At 35.9% G+C, this 17,988-nt stretch overlaps 1 protein-coding gene across 1 annotated transcript in view; it reads left to right on the top strand.

The window, feature by feature from the left end:
• Positions 1-17,988, top strand: part of LOC150091384 (transcription initiation factor TFIID subunit 12-like) — an 85,941-nt gene that overhangs the window by 12,257 nt on the left and 55,696 nt on the right. The window contains exon 3 of the mRNA XM_090383611.1: positions 15,158-15,334. Within this exon, the coding sequence (XP_090239737.1) occupies positions 15,158-15,334 (177 nt within the window). The remainder of the gene's footprint in view (positions 1-15,157; positions 15,335-17,988) is intronic.

Below are 17,988 nucleotides of genomic sequence, written 5' to 3'. Positions count from 1 at the left end.
ATACCATTTCTGTAGATCAGCTATCAGATTCTAGCTGATCTACTCAAATATTATTTTTCAAGCTTAGTTAATTGTGTTCCTGCAAGTCACTACATTACGTGGAAACACTTTCAGAAATCACAGAATATTTTTTAACATAAACAGTTTAATACTGCTTATGTTTCTTTGTACTGGTTGTATTTAGAGCTGGTCCATACAGTCATCTTCAGAGACGTTTTCTTGTGACCTAAGACAGCACGCAGAGTTCAATGATTCAGCCATTGTTAGAAAGGACAGTGTAAGTCCTGAGTTTTAAACTGCACTGGTGTAGTCAGCAGTTGTTCATTATCTTTGATCATGATAATTTCATCAGATGGTCTCTTCCTCATTGCAGAACTCATTTTGGAAAAAGTCGCAAAGGACTAGATCTGAAAGATATACAGAGTAGAAGACAACAAGCATACAGTTGTTGGCCACAAATTCTTGTGTGGTTGAAACAGAGTGAGCAAAAGCAGTGTTGTGATAGAGAAATTAATCTCCAGTGTTCCATTTTTAAGGATACCCTCATTGCAAATTGCCCTATTGATGCTGTAGGTGTTTGTCATTTTGCAATGGGATGAATTCATAATTCACATTTCCAAAATAAAATGAAAAAAAAAAAAAAAACACATTTGAGCATGCCCTTCACACTTTTTGGATTCCTCCCAAAAGTTGTATCTATAAATATTTTTGAAAATATCTTTTTCATTGATGAACCTATTTTTTTTTTTTTTTTTTTTTTTTTTTTTTACAGGCAACTCCCACTTAATGCTGATAATTCATTCCAGAAAAACGGGGCAATATACAAGCACCATATTCCCATAGGAATGTGGCATTGAGGTCTATGCCATAGGATATTTCCTAATTGATAATAAACATTAGTGAAAATATGTGCAAATGTTGGTAAAAATTAATCCAAAAATTTGTACATATAAAATATTTTACATTACATACACATTTTCTATAAACCAAGAGCAATCAAGGCTCAATATATCCTATTCTAAATCTGATTGAAAATTCATTAAGAGTTACCTCTACTTTTCTCCATAGGATTGCTTCCATTCCAAACTATCCTTGTTTATTTATACCCAGTTCCAAATTTAAAATGATTAAAATATACCACATTAAAATCAAATAAATGCATTTGATTCTCTAAGCTCATGAATGCGTAGACTTAGAATGATCCCAGAGATGTATGAGCATTAGAGAATCAAATGCATTTATTTGATTTTAATGTGGTATATTTAATGATTTTCATAATTAAAATATACTATTTTAATCATTTTAAATTTCAAACAGTATATAAACAAGGAGAGTTTGGAAGAGAAGCAATCCTATGGAGAAAAATAGAGGTAACTCTTATGAATTTTTAATTACATACATGTATAATTATGTGGCAAGTAACTATTATGTATCAAAATTAAACTTAAAAATGTTAATTAAAATTATGAATTTATTAATCTGATGGCCCTAGGCTGTTGTTTTTGGGTTGTACTTTGCCCCCCCCCCCCTCTTCTTCTTGTACAAAATCACATATGGATTCATTTCTTATTACCTTTTGAGCTTCGTTCCATGTCATGATTGTTCTCCCAGAAATAATCACACATTTTTTCAAAGCGTTCGGAAGTTTTACTAAGTCCTTTTGCAGTCAGAAACTCTATCGTTTCTTATAATAGGATCTTGATCATCTTCTCCCTCAATTGCACACTTGTTCTTTTGTCATTTCCATGAGTTCATTACAGAAGCCATCCCTGTCATTGTTGATTATTTCTTGTACATCGTCGTAAATTTTGTCTAATCCTGCTTCCGTTCAAAGCTGAACAATTTGAGCTTTAACATTCTCAACCAAATCATCAGATTCTTGAGAATCCTTTATGCAGTCCTTACAAACTTTCCTTCACACTACATTCATCTTTTTTTAGTGGTGTAGGATTTCCAAAATTCCCTTTAGGCTTGGTACATTTTCATCAGTGTTGATGGCTTTTAACAGCTTGGGAAAGGGTGTTCTTATGTGGTAGGCTTTAAATGTAGCAATAATACCTAGATCCATTAGTTGGATCAGAGATGTAGTGTTTGGAGGAATATGAAATATTTTTATTTTATATGATTGTTTCAAGTCTTCCAAACTCTCTTTTCTTGGCACATTGTCCATGATCAGAATTGCTTTTATAATCAAGATTATTTTTCACACAGTATCTTTCCACTGCAGGACAGAAGAATTCAGGATGGCAATCAACGAAAAGAGGCCTGGTTGCCCAACCTTTTTTATTAACCTTCCAAATTACAGGTAGGTTTGATTTAACAAAACCTTTAAGGGCCCTTGAATTTTCCTAATGGTAAACTAAAAGGGGTTTTAATTTAAAATCCCCTGCAGCATTAACACCCAACAATAAAACTGATCCTTTACTGTTTTGAAGCCTGTCACATTTTTTTTTTTTTTCTTTCGATATTTATGAGGCTTCTTTTAGGCATTCATCTCCAAAAAAAAGTCCTGTTTCGTCTGTTAAAAACTTGTTGACAGTATAACATGCCTCTTCAATATATATATATATATATTATTTTTTTTTTTTGGAAAGTTTCAGCTCCTGGATTGCTATTTTGTGTAGGTTAGAGTGCTTCTTAAATCTGTTAAATGGTTCCACCTTTTTTTTTTTTTTTTCTCTCAACTTGAACGTTCTCCAGTTCTTCATATAGGCTAATTGCTTTTTCTTTAATAATAATTGAACTTAACAGAATTGTTGTATATAATCTTCAATAAAATTATTTAGAGGTCTCTCCATAGAAGTCTCTAGTCAATTTAGTTGCCTGCAGTGGAAGAGCTATATATCCCACTGCTAAAATTCATTCTCTGTTTTTTTTATAACTGTTCTTGCAGTTGAACCTGCCAGTCCTAAATGATTGCACTTATTCACTGCCGTTAACTGGAATCAATTTGCTTCAAAACATCTAATTTAATTTTCAGACTCAAATCTTTTTCTTTCCTTTGTAGTCTTTGTACCACATCCAGATGTTGTTGCTTTTTCAGTCTTATCTGCCATTATTAACCCTTTGAAAATGTAACTGCATTGCATTAATTGTGATACGATGTTCGAGAGACTGTCCGCCATGAATGATGTCTAACGCTGTACTGAGTGATTACTTATGATCCTCGCAGAGCTCATATATGTATATATATATATACAATGTAATGCACTATTTTGTCACTGGTAAACGAACATTATAGTGAGATACAGGTTATAATATAAGAACAACATTACAGCAAATCAGCGTAAAGCAAACTGCATTATAACAGGGTCCTACTGTACATGATTTTCTTTGGCAGTTTCCACAATTCTAAAACTAGCAAGTTTAAAAACAGGATGTTGGATCAACATCCTGTTTAAACTTGCCTGTAATTGTAACAGTGATCTGAAGCCTCTGTATATGTTAGCATTTTATTTAGTATCAGAGCTTGGCACTCTTATCTATATAAGGAATTTGTATGTAGTATTTGTAGAAGTGTGTGTGTTCGTGATATGCAGGCTCAAAAACCCAGGATTGCCTAGGAGGAAATCTTTGCTCCCTCCTGATCAGTCTGTTGGCAGCATTGAGCACCTGAATGGCAACCTCTTCTGGTGTTATTTCAAAGCAGTCAATTTCAAAATGGGGCAATGGAGATTAAAAAATAAGGAACGTAAATGAGGCTATTGTTAGTAATGGGACAAAGCAACTTTCAATTGTCCATCACTTAACCCCACTATGCCATAATGCATTGTGATATTGGCACCATGTGTCATCCAGTCTTTGTTTACAACTCACTGTATCAGTTTTACTTTAACCTCTTGTTTCATATTTTAATAATTTTTATTTAGTAAACCCATTGAAATGACAGAGAAACATATGATGTAGTGTTGGGATTACCACAAAAAGTTGAAATAATCAATCGTCTAAGAAAAGGTGAAAGTGCTACAAGTATAGTATTGGTTTATGGAATAGGAAGAACAACAGTAAATGATATAAAGCATGATACAGACAAAATTGAAAACCACGTGTCAAAAATGAAAACTGCTGAGGATAATGTTAAAAGTCGTAAAAAAATGAAGCTTGCTAAAAATGAACAATTGGATACTGCAGTGTTTCAATGGTTTGTTCAAAAACGTAGCCAAGGAATTCCATTGTCAGGACCTATAATAATCGAAAAAGGCCATTGAAATCAATAAAAAAACTAGGTGGAGATCCTTCATTCAAGGCTAGCATCGGATGATTGGACAAATTTAAGTTTTGCCGTGGTATTTGACAGCTATCGATGCAGGGTGAGAAGCTAAGTGCAGATAGAGCTGCAATTTCTGTTTATTGTGAAAAACTACAGAAGGAAAAAGCTGATCAAAGTTTGGTTAAAGACCAAATATACAACTGCGATGAGACTGGCCTCAATGACTGAACATATGGCACCAGGGTAAAAGATCGCATCAATATAATGGTATATGCTAATGCCAGCAGTAGTCATAAATTGCATTTGGTTGTGTTTAAAAATATTTAAAAAGATCATTTAAAAATATTAATTTAAATGCTTTGCTAGTTAAATATATTTCATGATTGGTTTCATAAAATATTTGTAACCATGTGCAAGTCACATTTGCCATCAAAAGGTTTACCACAATATGCAATGCTACTGATGTACAATGTGGCTACTCATCCCATACACATATGTGATTTAAAAAGTGATGATGGGAAAATATCATGCCACTTTCTGCCAGCAAACACAACATCTCTCATTCAACCGATGGACCAGGATGTGGTTTAGAGTATGAAATGTCATTATCACAAAATGTTCATTCAAAAACTTGTTTCGGCAGAAAATAAATTAGATGTGATAGAGTTTTGAAAAAGCTACACTTAAAAAGATGCAATTTTCAATGTTGCTGATGCCTGGAATGATGTTCCAGTTAACAATACAAAGCAGCTGGAATAAGTTGTGGCCAGAAATATATTCAAATGATACAGAAACTATTCCAAAAGAAACTGAAATTTTGCAGTTATGTTCAAATGTTCCTGGTTTTAAAAATATTTTGATGGAGGAAGTAAATGATTGGCTGGATATGGACAAAATGGACGTCAGATGCAAAATTTTAGACAACAATGAAATTGTTCAAAGAGTGATGACAATTTCAGATGATTCTGAAACTGAAGAAGAAGAAGAAAAAGCTGCTGCTGATGGAACAACAAACATAATTAGCCACTGTGAAGCTGAAACTATATTGTCAAAGTGCATTGAATGGTTCGAGGTACAAGAAGAAGCAGATGCTACGCAAGTGTTACTTTTGCGTAAAATTCGTAACTCAAAAGGCTGAGGGGTAATGAAACAAAAGAAATTGACTGACTTTTTTTAGAAAAGAAATGTAATATTGTTTTCTTTTAAATTTTTTTATGACATTACTAGACCAATGCAAGTCAAAATATTAAAAATGGGTATGTATGTAGATATCTGTACCATGATTTTTTTGATGACCTAGTAAAAAATAAATAATTATAAAGTTTAATTAAATTTCAATAGGTTATGTATTATGTAATAAAATAGACAAGTTAGATGACCTGTCTGTTGTATTTATAATGTTTTTAATGTACATATTCTATTATCCATCATGGTCTCAGTCCCGTACCCTGACAATCAAAGTTCTACTGTATTAGTTTTTGATTTATGAAACACACTGCCCACACCTGTATTAAGAACTGCACTTGCTTATTACAAACAGCAATTTTGGACATATAACCTAGGGATTCATGGTGAAGTTACTCGGGCCACATGCATATCTGGAGAGAAAATATTGCATCTCGTGGTGCTCAAGAAATCTCATCTTATCTGTTGTACCACATAAAAAAAATTGTTACAATCATATTACCTTCGAATCTTTTGTTTGACCACTCCATTCTCTTTATTTTTATATTAACTTGATCTGTAATTTGTTTACCTTAATGAACTTCATTATAATTGAATATTTGTGTTAATTCTGTTATGGTTTAGCTTTCAAAGGTAATTTGCATTTTGTTTATTATGTATTAGTAGTGGAAAAAGATGCAAGAATATCACTTAAACATCCACTGTAATAGATAATTTAATTCTTTCTTGAATTTATTCAAACTGTGCACCATTACAACATCAGATGGAAGTTTATTCCAACAATCAACCATCCTTCCTTAGTTTGAATTTATGTCCCCTTACTGAGCAAGAGGAAGGATTCCATTAGCATTAAGCTTTATCGATCCGTTCAAAGCCTTAAACCCTTCAATCAGATCCTGCCGTTGCCTAGTACCATTGAGTTGTTCGTTTGGCCTCTTAGCTTAGGGCCCATGGTACACCACCAATCAGGCACGGGGAGTCACATAGGTAGTAAGGAACCATAGTGGGGAACAATTTCAGGTTAGATAAAGCTGTGAACAGACAATACCATTATCTCACAACTCTTCCCTTACTTTTTGTCCCTAGCATAATCTAATCAATCTTCTGTCTTTCTAATCCCCTCCTATCTTTTCTAATATGTTCAATTCATTGATGTTATCATATTCCATATATTTTGTGACCATTGCTTGTTTTATTAAATGTGGGATGGAGATAAGATTTTGAAAATCTCAGGTATCTGCTCTCCAAATCTCATTAGACTTTTGTATTTAACACTCTTTATGATATGCTATTAATACTATTGCTATTTATTATTTATTACTTTTATTATATTATTTATGAAATAAATAGCATAATTTATGCAATTTTATATTATTTATGAAAGAATGTAATAGGCATAAAAAAAATTCCAGATAGCCCAAAAATGTATGCGGAAATTACAAGAAGATATGCAGAAATTTGCCTTTAGCCAGCGGGTGGTTGATTGCTGGAACAAATTTCCACTGGTCATTGTGGAAGTTGATAGACAAAAATTCGAGGAAGAACTGGACAAACTTTTGAAGCTAATGGATGGGTGAAATGGGTAGTGGGGTGTTTTTTTTTTTTTTTTTGGCTGGTGCTGTGTAAGCTTGTTTTATTGCATCATATGCCTCTACTAATGCTAATGTGAAAGCAGCTAAAAAAAAAAAAAAAAAAAACACAATTGCCAGATCAGTTGCTTTTAATCAAGCCATGTATCTCTTAAAAACAACTTTTCAAAGGTCTGTACCTTGCCTTGATAAACAGTCATATCTCTTTCAATAAGTAAACCATTTTTTAAAGAATTTTTGAAAATAAAATCAAAATGTCACAGGTGAATTCTGCCTTGAGAGAGGATTATTTTAATGCTATTTATTATGACGTTATTCAAAAAATTCATCAAGATATTAAAGAAAAGTGTATCTGGATGTCTGCTGATGAAACAGATGCTTGTGGCTGATATATTGCACATTTAGTTTGTGAGCAATTGGACAGAGAACCCACTTGTCCTTGAAAACATGGGTTGCCACACAACTGCAAATTATTATGGCCAGATAGAAAATAAACCCACGGCAACAAAGTGCATTTCTGTTAGTGCTGCTAGTCCATATGTGATAAAAGAAACTTGTGCATTATAGGTTTTCGATACAAATCTAATCCACATTACTTGCCCCTTCGACATGGACACCAGTATGTCGTAGGGAGACCTCCTAGTGATGCCACTGGTCCTCTGGATTAGCATCACTTGGATCCAGTGCCCACACCCTAGATTCAAGGCTAATGTCACAGGAATCTGGCATGTTTGCTGTGCACTGTGACCCGTGGAAACTTAGCAGCTACTGCAAAACTTCAATCATGGGAATACCGATTACCGTAACACCATGCAGAACATTAAATGCATCAAGAGGTGTATCATCTCAGAGTGGGGCCTCCTTGAGGTTACTGAGAAGGAAGTCTGCTCCGAACTAAAGTCACGGGGAGTGATAGCTGTTAAAAGAATTTCTGCAGGGATGAGAAGTTAGTACCAACCAGAAACCTCATCCTTACGTTCAATTCTCCAACATCTAATTCAGTAACAGCTGGGTACGTAAATTGCACAGTAAGGCATACATTCCAAACCCACTGCAATGTTTTAAATGCCAGAAATATGGATAAGCAAATATCCATATTTCTGGCATTTGTCCACCCTAGATCACCTGCCTGTGCTCTGTGCTGACGACGAAAGCAATGCATGTATGTCCACCAAACAACTAGTATCAACTACGATAGTGATTACCCTAAATACTGGAGGGCATGCCAGTAGTGGATATAATAGGAAATACAATAACATAAAGCAGAGCTGAATATCCATATCAGGAGGTGAGAAAACTGGTAATGCCAATAAGTAGCAATAAACTCCCATATGCTCAGAAGGCTGTAGTGAAGCAGTATGTTGGAACTGAAACAGATATGATAATCCCACCAAAAGACTCTTCTGCTCCCATTGCATGCTACTTATTGAACATCTAAAATCCAGTACAAAATATTCTGTGAGCTGGGTATCCCCCAGGCAGGCGATTGCAGTAGAGATTCTACCTTATGAGGTAGCACTAACGTCACTGGAGGGTGTCAAATTATAGTGTGTATGCTTGAAAACAATGACCTGGCCATTCTAAATGTGAGTCTAATCCGTGCATTATAGCCTAAGTTGCTGATGCACCAACAAATTAACAACAACAATATTTTTATCCACATGCCTACCAATACATTTCCTGGCATTGATCTCTGCTCTTCCTCCTGCCTGTGCATTTATGGAAGGTTGAAGAAACCTTTATGGTAGTGATCACTTCTGTGATATCCACCCTTTGCAGTGGGAGACCATGCCATCCATCCAGGATATCACAATGGAAGATCAATGTGCTGACTGCAATGTAGTAATAGTCACATAGTGCAAGAAAGCCACAGGCTTTTACTGCCCTGGCCCAGGGCAGGGGGTGGAGAACAGATAAGAAAATATGAATTATTCACTCCCCTCCTCACACAGTTAACTATCCAGTTGACTTTTGAATTTATTCAAACTGTCAGCCTCAACTACCTGTGAAGGCAACCTATTCCAGCAATGGATGACTCGCTGGCTAAAAGAAAACTTCCTACAATCTAGTTTCGAGCCCGTCACCACCAAATATGGAGGATGCGGAAAGGTCGGAATGACCACCACATATCCCGGAGCAATGTGGCCTTAGTTGCTAATGCTCCTAAAAAAAAAACCAAATAACAACCTACAATCTAGTCTAAATATCTTTTATTCCCATGAGTTCTGAAATTCTCTGCAACAGTGAAAATTCTGCCTTCGTTCATTTTACAACCCCCCCCCCCTCAGAACTTTATAAACCTCAATCAGGTCACCTCTGAGGTGCCTGTTTGAGTCACTGTAGCCCAAATAATCAGTCTTACCTCGTATGGTCACCTTTTTGTCGATCTCACCATGTGAGTTGCTCATCTTTGGACTCTTTCAAGAAGCTCAATGTCTTTTTTTCGGATGAGTCTCCATACTTGAACACTGTAGTCCTTGTTTAATAAATCGTCGATAGGAAACCATGGCTTTTTTTGGCTGGCTGTTTCCACTGTTTGGAAAACTTCATATCTGTCTGTATTATTAATTCCCAGATCCCTTTCTTCCTCTGTTGTTTTTAATTTCAGCTACATTAAAACATAGCTGCCACTTTTCTGACCATTCTTGTAGCCTGCTCAAGTCATTTTGAAGGAGCGCTGCTTGCTACTGATTATTAACTACTCTACCAACATTTACGTTGTCTACAAATTTTAGCGTAAGCCATCTGTGCCATCGTTCATGTAGTTTATGAAAATCATAAACAGTGGTCTAAGAATTGATCCCCGGGTCACCCCATTTCTGACTTTGAACCAATCTAAAGAATACCCATTAATCAAAACCCTCTGGAATGTGTTAGTAGTAATAGGGGCATATGATGCAAGAAAGCAAGTGTATGAGCTTATGTAGCATCAGCCAAAAAAAAAAAAAAAACACAATTTCACACATCCATTCCCTCTAAAAGCTTGCCCAGTTCCTCCTTGAATTTATTTAAGCTATCAACTTCCACAATCATAGATAGAAGTTTGTTCCAGCAATTAACCACCCACTGGCTAAATGCAAATTTCAGCACATCCATTCTACAATTGTCTTTCCTCAGTTTGAATTTATGCCCCTTCGGGTTCGTAATCTGAGCAAGCGGAAGAATTCTATCAGAATTCAGTGTTCTCAACCCATTTAAGGCCTTATACACCTCAATCAGATCACCTCGGCAGACCTGAACGCAGTACTCAAGGCTTGGCCTGACCATTGCCTTATACAAAGGGATAATCACCTCTTCCCTGCTAGCAACATTCCTGTATATCATTGACAATACCCCATGACAGCTCTGGCAACCTGTCTGTATTGCTCAGAAAACTTCATATCTGACTGCACAATCACTCCCAGGTATTTTGTCTTCAAACGTCTGGCAACATTTAATACACTACATTCAGCAAGTAGCCAATTAATGATGCAGTCAAGTACTTCATAGAAATTATTGTCCAAGCAGCAGCAATTGAAATTCCATAGACATTGACTTGGTATCCAGCATTTTCAAAACAATCAGGAGTGGTGAAATGCAGAATTCACAGCTTGAAGAAAGGCACAAAAACAAGAAGTGGGGAATACTTTGTTGATGTCCTATACAGAAAATCTAGTAGCCTTTGAATGTGCACATGTCAAAACACATTAAATGTCAAGTATCTTGGATCCACTTCACATATTCCATCAATCAGGTGGCAACACCAAAATTCATCTGGGAAAAATGAAAAAGGTCCGGAAAATGAAAGGCAAATATATATCACACTCTTGGAGAGACATTTGCTCAAGTGTTTGCCAAAACATCTTACATCCAGAGTTTCTGCCCCTCAAGCAAAAATCTGAAAAACAGCAATTGAAGCTATCCTCAAATGGCTATGAAGCCTGCAATCAGCGATTTACACAGTAGGAATTGAAAGTGGCACTCGATCATTCCTAGGCAGGTGCCGTCAGGCCAGAGAGTATCCATTATGAGATGATTAAACACCTTTTATCAGAATCTATGGATTGTTTGCTCTGTGTCTATGACAGAATCCATCTTGAAGAGCAGTTTTTAGATTCCTGGCAGGAGGCAATCATACTTGCCTTTCCTAAGCCATGAAAGCATTCAAAAATACCAAATAATCTTCACCCTATAGCTCTGACCAACTGCTTGTGCAAGATCCTGGAATGGGCCAATGCTTGAATCATGGCAGTCAAAGCTCTACATAACGACCCCCTGAGGGGAATGAAAAAAATAGTTATATCGATCATTCATAAAATCGGCAACAAAACAAGTAAAAGCTTTGAGCATTTAATGTAATTCTACTAATACAACATAGTATAATCTTATTTATAATATATACTACAGTGTTAAACAAGAAAATTATGATTGTAGAGTGCAGTAAGGTTACAATTAAAGGCTAAGGTAAAGAAAGCCAACACGAGAACCACGGGGAAACTTTGTGGTCAAAAGCATTTCTTGGTACCTCAGCTTCTTCCTGCATTCTTAGTAAACAGATGGTGCATGTTATCGGTAGTGGCAGTAGAAGTCGATAACGATGTATTGATTAGTTTTTTCTTATTGTTAAAAGCAGATTATTGGAGTTCATGAGTGGACTGAAATTTACTTATGGGTACACCCTCCAGACTGCCTCGGTCTTAGAGTGTTTATCCCCCTTCCCACTGTTTTAGCCCAATATGAAAACTACTGCTACATTCTACAGACTGCATGTTATTGGTAGTTGCAATAGAAGTCGTTTTCCTATCGGGTTAAAACAACGGGAAGGGGGAATAAACACCCTAAGAGTGTGGCAATCTGGAGGGTGTACCCGTAAGTGAATTTCAGCGGCAAAAGCATTGCACCCAATCAATACATCGTTATCGACTTCTACTGCCACTACTGATAACATGCACCATTAGTTTACCGAGAATGCAGCGAGAAGCTGCAGTACCAGGTATGTTTGACTGCTAAAAGTTTCCTGTCATTCTGGTGTTGGCTTTCTTTACCTTCGCCCAATTAAATTGTAAATTGCACTACATAATCTACATACATATCAAGACTTAACAAGAGAATCATACTTTAAGAAGGCACCTCCGTAGCCAGGTGGGAAGGAGCAACAGTGCATCACACACGCTTCTTGATTATACCGGGGTTCGAGCCCGTCACCACCAAATATACGGAGGATGCGGAAAGGTCAGGGAATGACCACCGCATATCCCGGAGCAATGTGGCCTTAGTTGCTAATGCTCCTAAAAACCAAATAACAACAACAACAACATACTTTAAGATAATCTGTCAAAACATGCTGTTTCAATGGTAGAGCATGTTTTAAAAGAGAATTATGAAGATGTGTGATAGCAGTTCACTTTCACAGTTAGGCTTTGCTTGAAAAAACTGACATAAAAAACCATAGTAGGTTCCTCATCTTCACTACAAATTTCAGAAGATTCCATTACATCTGCAATGTGTTCTTCATTTGTGCATATTCTGAAGCATTCAATGTCTGTATCCACTGATTTGTAATTTTTGAAGCTTTAAGTTTTCCTGTAAGTTTAGGTGATGGCACATGCTCATATATTTTTTTCGCTATCATCGAACTGTTCTTTGCAATTCATTGAGGAAGAATCGTGCGAACTTCACACATAGTGTCTTCAAACCTGCTGGTAAATCCAGCAGGTTTGAAGCAGTTGGCGATCACTTTTTTCTTAACTTCATCCCATGCTGAAACACATATAAATACATTGCCTGCAGGATGTTGATTTTGCACTGAATTTTGCTTTCAAGACAGCCTGATTTCGTTTAATAGCATTGTTCAATAGTTTTTCTTGAAATGCTGGACTGCACCTTAATCAAGTGGCTGAAGAACTGATGTCATATTTGATGGTAGGTACTCGATAGTGATTACACATAGGCCTTTTTACTTGACAATGAGGGGTGCAGTTATCTATAAACAGCAAAATTTTTCCATTTTTCTCACTCATCTTTGATCCATTCTTCGTAGATTTGTTATGTCATCCATGCCTTTTGGTTTGTTCAGTACGTAGTCAGTAATGCCTTCAAACTTTTAAAGCATTGATGCTTCTGGACTTTCACAGTAGTTAAAACAGGAACTTTCTCTGTGCCAGATATTTTGCTACTAGGAGAATGGTAATCCATTATTTGGCTTTTTTTTTTCCGCCACTACATTTCTCACCTTTAAATGCGTTTTATCCAGTAGCAATTTAAAAAAAAAAGTCCAGTTTCATCTGCATTGAAGATGGGCATTATGGTCTTATGTCAGTAAAACATTTTAAAACTATTTTCCTTCCATTCCATTGTAGCCTCAATGTCCATGGTTGCACTTTTGCTACACACTTTTTTTGAAAGACAGGCCATGGCAAGTCTTGAATTTCTGGAACCATCCATATAAACTTTTAAATTTCTCAATATTTATTTGATGCACAAATGATTCAGCCTTAGAGACTATCCTCCTACTAGAGCCTATCCTGACAAAGTGGGAAACGTGGTTACATGCAGCATTGTTTTATGCAGAAACTGTTTGAAGAGGTAGCAAAAGTTCAGCTGGAAATTTTAACTATCTCTGAAAGCAGAATAATAATAATAATTTTAAAAAAGAACTCCAGATTCATATTTTAAGCAAAACAGATTACTTCATTAATGAAAATGAATTTCCAATTCAAGTAGAGGCTTCAAAGATTCACATTTTTAAATTTAATCCAGTCATTTCTGTCAGTGTGGAAAGGTTATTCTCTGCTTTTAAAACGATTTTGGATGATAAACACCTCATTGAAAAACATTATTTACTATAACTAAAGTTACTCAACAAGCAAGTTGTAAAATGTTCTAAAACTTTTCATTAATCAGTTGTTGTTACTTTTAAATGCTGAATACAAAGAAATTAATTCAATTAAATGTGGTAAACTGGTAATAAATGTAAAAATATGTTATTGGAATAATAACATTTCACTGCATATTGTGTATATTTTATTGCTGTCCTAATTAGTAATACTGTAATGACAATAATCTTCACTTGTCTGTCATTGAAAATCCGCCTGACCTATGAAAACACACATGTCAGGTGTCTGCATCTGTATTAGAGAGCCTCTGTTTTGGAGAGATCATTTAGCATCCAATTTCTAATACTTCTGGCTGCAACACAAACCTGGGCTTCTTCAACAAGGCATCCATTTTAGAGAGTTGTCTGTTAAGGAAGGTTTCACTGTATTATGAGGTAACTAAATAACCAAGTAAATAACTAGTATAAGGTTAACAAAACAGATATATGCATAAATTGTCCTCTTCATTTTGATTGGATATTGACCATCCAGTGCTCCTGACTTAATGGAATTTTGTGATATAGGCAAAAAAGAATCGCACCTTCCCTAACTATATAATAATTGTATTTTATTTATTTATTTATTATTATTTATTGCTTAAATTAATGTGTACATAGGCAACACAAAGCAACTGATGTGATATTTGGTATTTTAATATTAGTTTATTAACGTAGACTTAAATACCATAAGCACAATGATAGCTTAAACATATTCAGGCTTTATGTAAGATTTTGCAATTAAAATGATATTGGTACCAAAACAAATCATATATTTATTTTCATGGATAGTGTTAAACTTTTGTGCATTTAGTTATTCTTATAAACTTAAATTGAAGGGCTAATAGGTTTCTTTTTTTTTTTTTTTTATGGTTGTGTTTTTCAGTAGAATTAACAGGTTATTTAGCTGGAAATAACAGGTTTAAAAACACTTAACTTTTCAAATTTTCTATTAAGAAACTAAAAAGTTACATTCAATAAATATTGTAATCCATTAAGTAATAGGGCAAGCAGAATTTATTAAATGCACAAATTATGATATTAAATCATAATCCTTCCTGTTAAATCAAGCTCCACCAATGCCGGGTTGGTTTTGGTTTTTTTTTTTTTAGGAGCATTAGCAACTAAGGCCATATTGCTCCGCACCAATGCCGGGTAGTGGAGCCTACGTTTTAATTGTAAGGTTGCAGTGAGAGGGGGAAAAAATATCAAGTGGAATTTCATGAAGGATTGTGATATGATTTAATAAAGACATTTAATGTAATTTAATAATAAAAATATTCGGCACACTTAAATGGTTAAATATATTGCTTTCTTTTCTAGGGACTGGCTCAGCCTACTCCAGTAGTTCCAGGAACAGTACCATTATCTGTAATTAGTGCTACTCCAAATTCTGCAAATAGTGTGGCTATTTCATCTCCTACCGTGGCTCAAAATACAGTATCTGCAGTACTAAAAGCTGCAGCTGACAGATTACCATTAGGTTCTGATAACACTCAGGTATGTATAATCACTTCATTAAGTGATTGGTCAAAGCCTTTTATACAAGGTGTGGCTATTAAATAATGACTGTTGCAATAAAATAAATAACAAAATATTTCGTACCCTACCGTTCAAAAGAATTGCCTCGGGCTTGTGCATACTGTTCCATAAATGTCTTCCAGAAACATTTCTGGAAGTCACCTTGTGTTAAGCCCTTTTGACACTTTGGTAATTTTTTTTTTATGTTTTCAGTGGCTTAAGTACAAAAGTGTACTTAAGCTGAGTACACTTTTCAGTTTAGGGAAGGGGGGAATGTCACCGGGGGCTTGGTCTGGTCAGTAGGTTGCATGTTTGCACACAGAGATTTGTGGTTTTTTTTGTTTTTTTTTTTTTGCCAGAAACTGGCAAACAGAGCACATTGTGTACCATGAGTTTTGATGGAGCATCTAATCACCTTTTCCACAATTCAGGTCTTTTCCTTCATGTTTTTTCACACAGCCTTGTGAAAACTTCAGTGTAGTATGTATTGTTTTGTTTTGTTTTGGTATTGATACTGTTATTGGTATTGTTTTGTTTTTCCTTCCATTGGCTATCTTTTAGCTTCTGGTGGGTTGTATTAGAACAGCCAACTTTCATCACAAATAATTACAGTACTCAAAGTCTGTGTCCAATTTTTTTTCAAAACATCTTCACAAAATTGGAGCCTTCCCATTCTTTGATCTTTATTCAAAATTTTTGGCACCACCTTGGCACACACTTTTCTCATGCTTTAATTTTCAGTTAAATGTGTTTCTTTGTCCATGTTGAGTTTTGACGCAACCATTCTAATGCTAAACAACAATCTTCTAATAAGTGTCCTTACCTGGTCCACATTTTCATCAGTTTTCATGGATATCATATAGCCTATTCATTCATAGTCTTCCACATTTTCTCTTCCTTCTAAAAATCTTTTTATGCCATTGAAACATGCAAGCTCTTGACATAGTATCTTCCCCATAAACTTCATGTAACAACTCAACTGTTAGTTGATGTTTTCTTTAGTTTTGTTAAAAATTTGAGGTTGATTCATTGTCCAATTTTTTTGTCTGTCATTTTTTTTTTGGCAAACTGCAAAAACACAAGGTAATGAAAACCTGTCTCAACTGTCATGCGGATGTTTCACAGATGGCACTTGGTGTGTAGTGGCTGTGCGTGCAGTCTCATTATTTAATAGCTACACCTTGTGTATGTATGTGCCTGCACACGCATACGCACACACACACACCTGTATTGCTTTATTATTAAAATGGGTACTTTTATCCTAAATTATACTGGGGTGGTCAATAAGTATTCACCCTCACCTAGAAATATTTGAGTTAGGTATTTTGAACTTGGCTAGCAATTTTACCTTATCTGTGTAGCTAGAGCAGGGGTTCTAGCTACCTTCTAGAGCAGGGGTTCTTAACCTCTTGCTTTAAGCGAGCAAGATTTTGCAGTTTACAATACGTGCGAGCACCATATATTAAATGTCCATTTCCACTTGCAGTCTGCCAAACCCCATGTACTTTTTCTGACAGAATCTCAGTTATCGGTTGATTCAACTACTGTTCATCTCAGATGCCCAAATTATTCGCTGTATGATTCCTTTCGCCTCAAAGGTGGTACTTGTGCATATGTCCGTTCTGATATTCCCTGTCAGAGACTTGGCAATTTGGAATCTCCTCTCTTTGATCTTCTCTGGCTTAAAATCTCTCTACCTCATTGTGTCAAATTCATCTGTTGTCTCTACCGTTCTCCCAACTCCACTAATCACTTGGAGCTCTTTGACTTCCTCTCGTTGCAACTTGACTTTCTCCAGTCCAACTTTCCTAACAGTGAGGTAATTTTCCTTGGTGATTTTAATGTTCACAACTCCAGCTGGCTTCCGTTTTCTAGTCACACCGACCCAGCAGGTCGAGATGCTGAGGCTTTTGCAATTACTAATGACCTAGCACAGATTGTTCATTTACCTACAAGAATACCGGACAATCCGAATCATACAGCCAATACGCTTGATCTTTTTCTCACAAACAACCCTTCTAAGTACACGGTCGAAGTGTGAGGTCCTTTAGGCACTTCAGATCACAACTTGGTGATTGTCTCTTCTCCAATGGAACCTTTATCTCATGGCTATTCCCAACCTCGTGTTGTTTGGCATTACAAGAATGCAAAATGGGATGACCTGCGAGACTTCTTTTCTTCTTTTCCTTGGTCAGATTACTGTTTCAAAACTCCTGATGTCAACGTTTGCTCAGATCGTGTCAGTGAAATTATTCTTGCAGGAATGGAATCCTTTATCCCACACTCCACTTTAAAATCTCGTCCTTTATCTAAACCTTGGTTTTCCAATAAATGTGCTAAGGCTGTTCAAGAGAAGAATGTTGCATATCGTAATTGGCTTGTTTCTAATTCTTCAGTTTCATTTTCTGCCTACACCAAAGCTCGCAACAATTGTAAAGCAGTTATTAATCAGTCCAAACTAGAGTTTGAACAGGCTAAGAGTAGAAAACTTGCTTCTTGCCCTAATGGTAGCCGAGCATTCTGGTCTCTTGCCAAAGCTATTGGCCGCAACTTTTGCCCATCTCTGCTTCCACCTCTGTCCAAACCAGATGGTTCTGTTGTCACTTCAGCCAAGGATAAAGCTGACCTGCTAG

Source organism: Mastigoproctus giganteus, chromosome 1 (genome assembly GCF_048544385.1).
Source record: "Mastigoproctus giganteus isolate SK-2022 chromosome 1, ASM4854438v1, whole genome shotgun sequence".
Classification (NCBI taxonomy): domain Eukaryota; kingdom Metazoa; phylum Arthropoda; class Arachnida; order Uropygi; family Thelyphonidae; genus Mastigoproctus; species Mastigoproctus giganteus.
The sequence above is the reverse complement of the archived record's forward strand: the minus strand, read 5'-3'. Positions and strand labels throughout refer to the sequence as shown.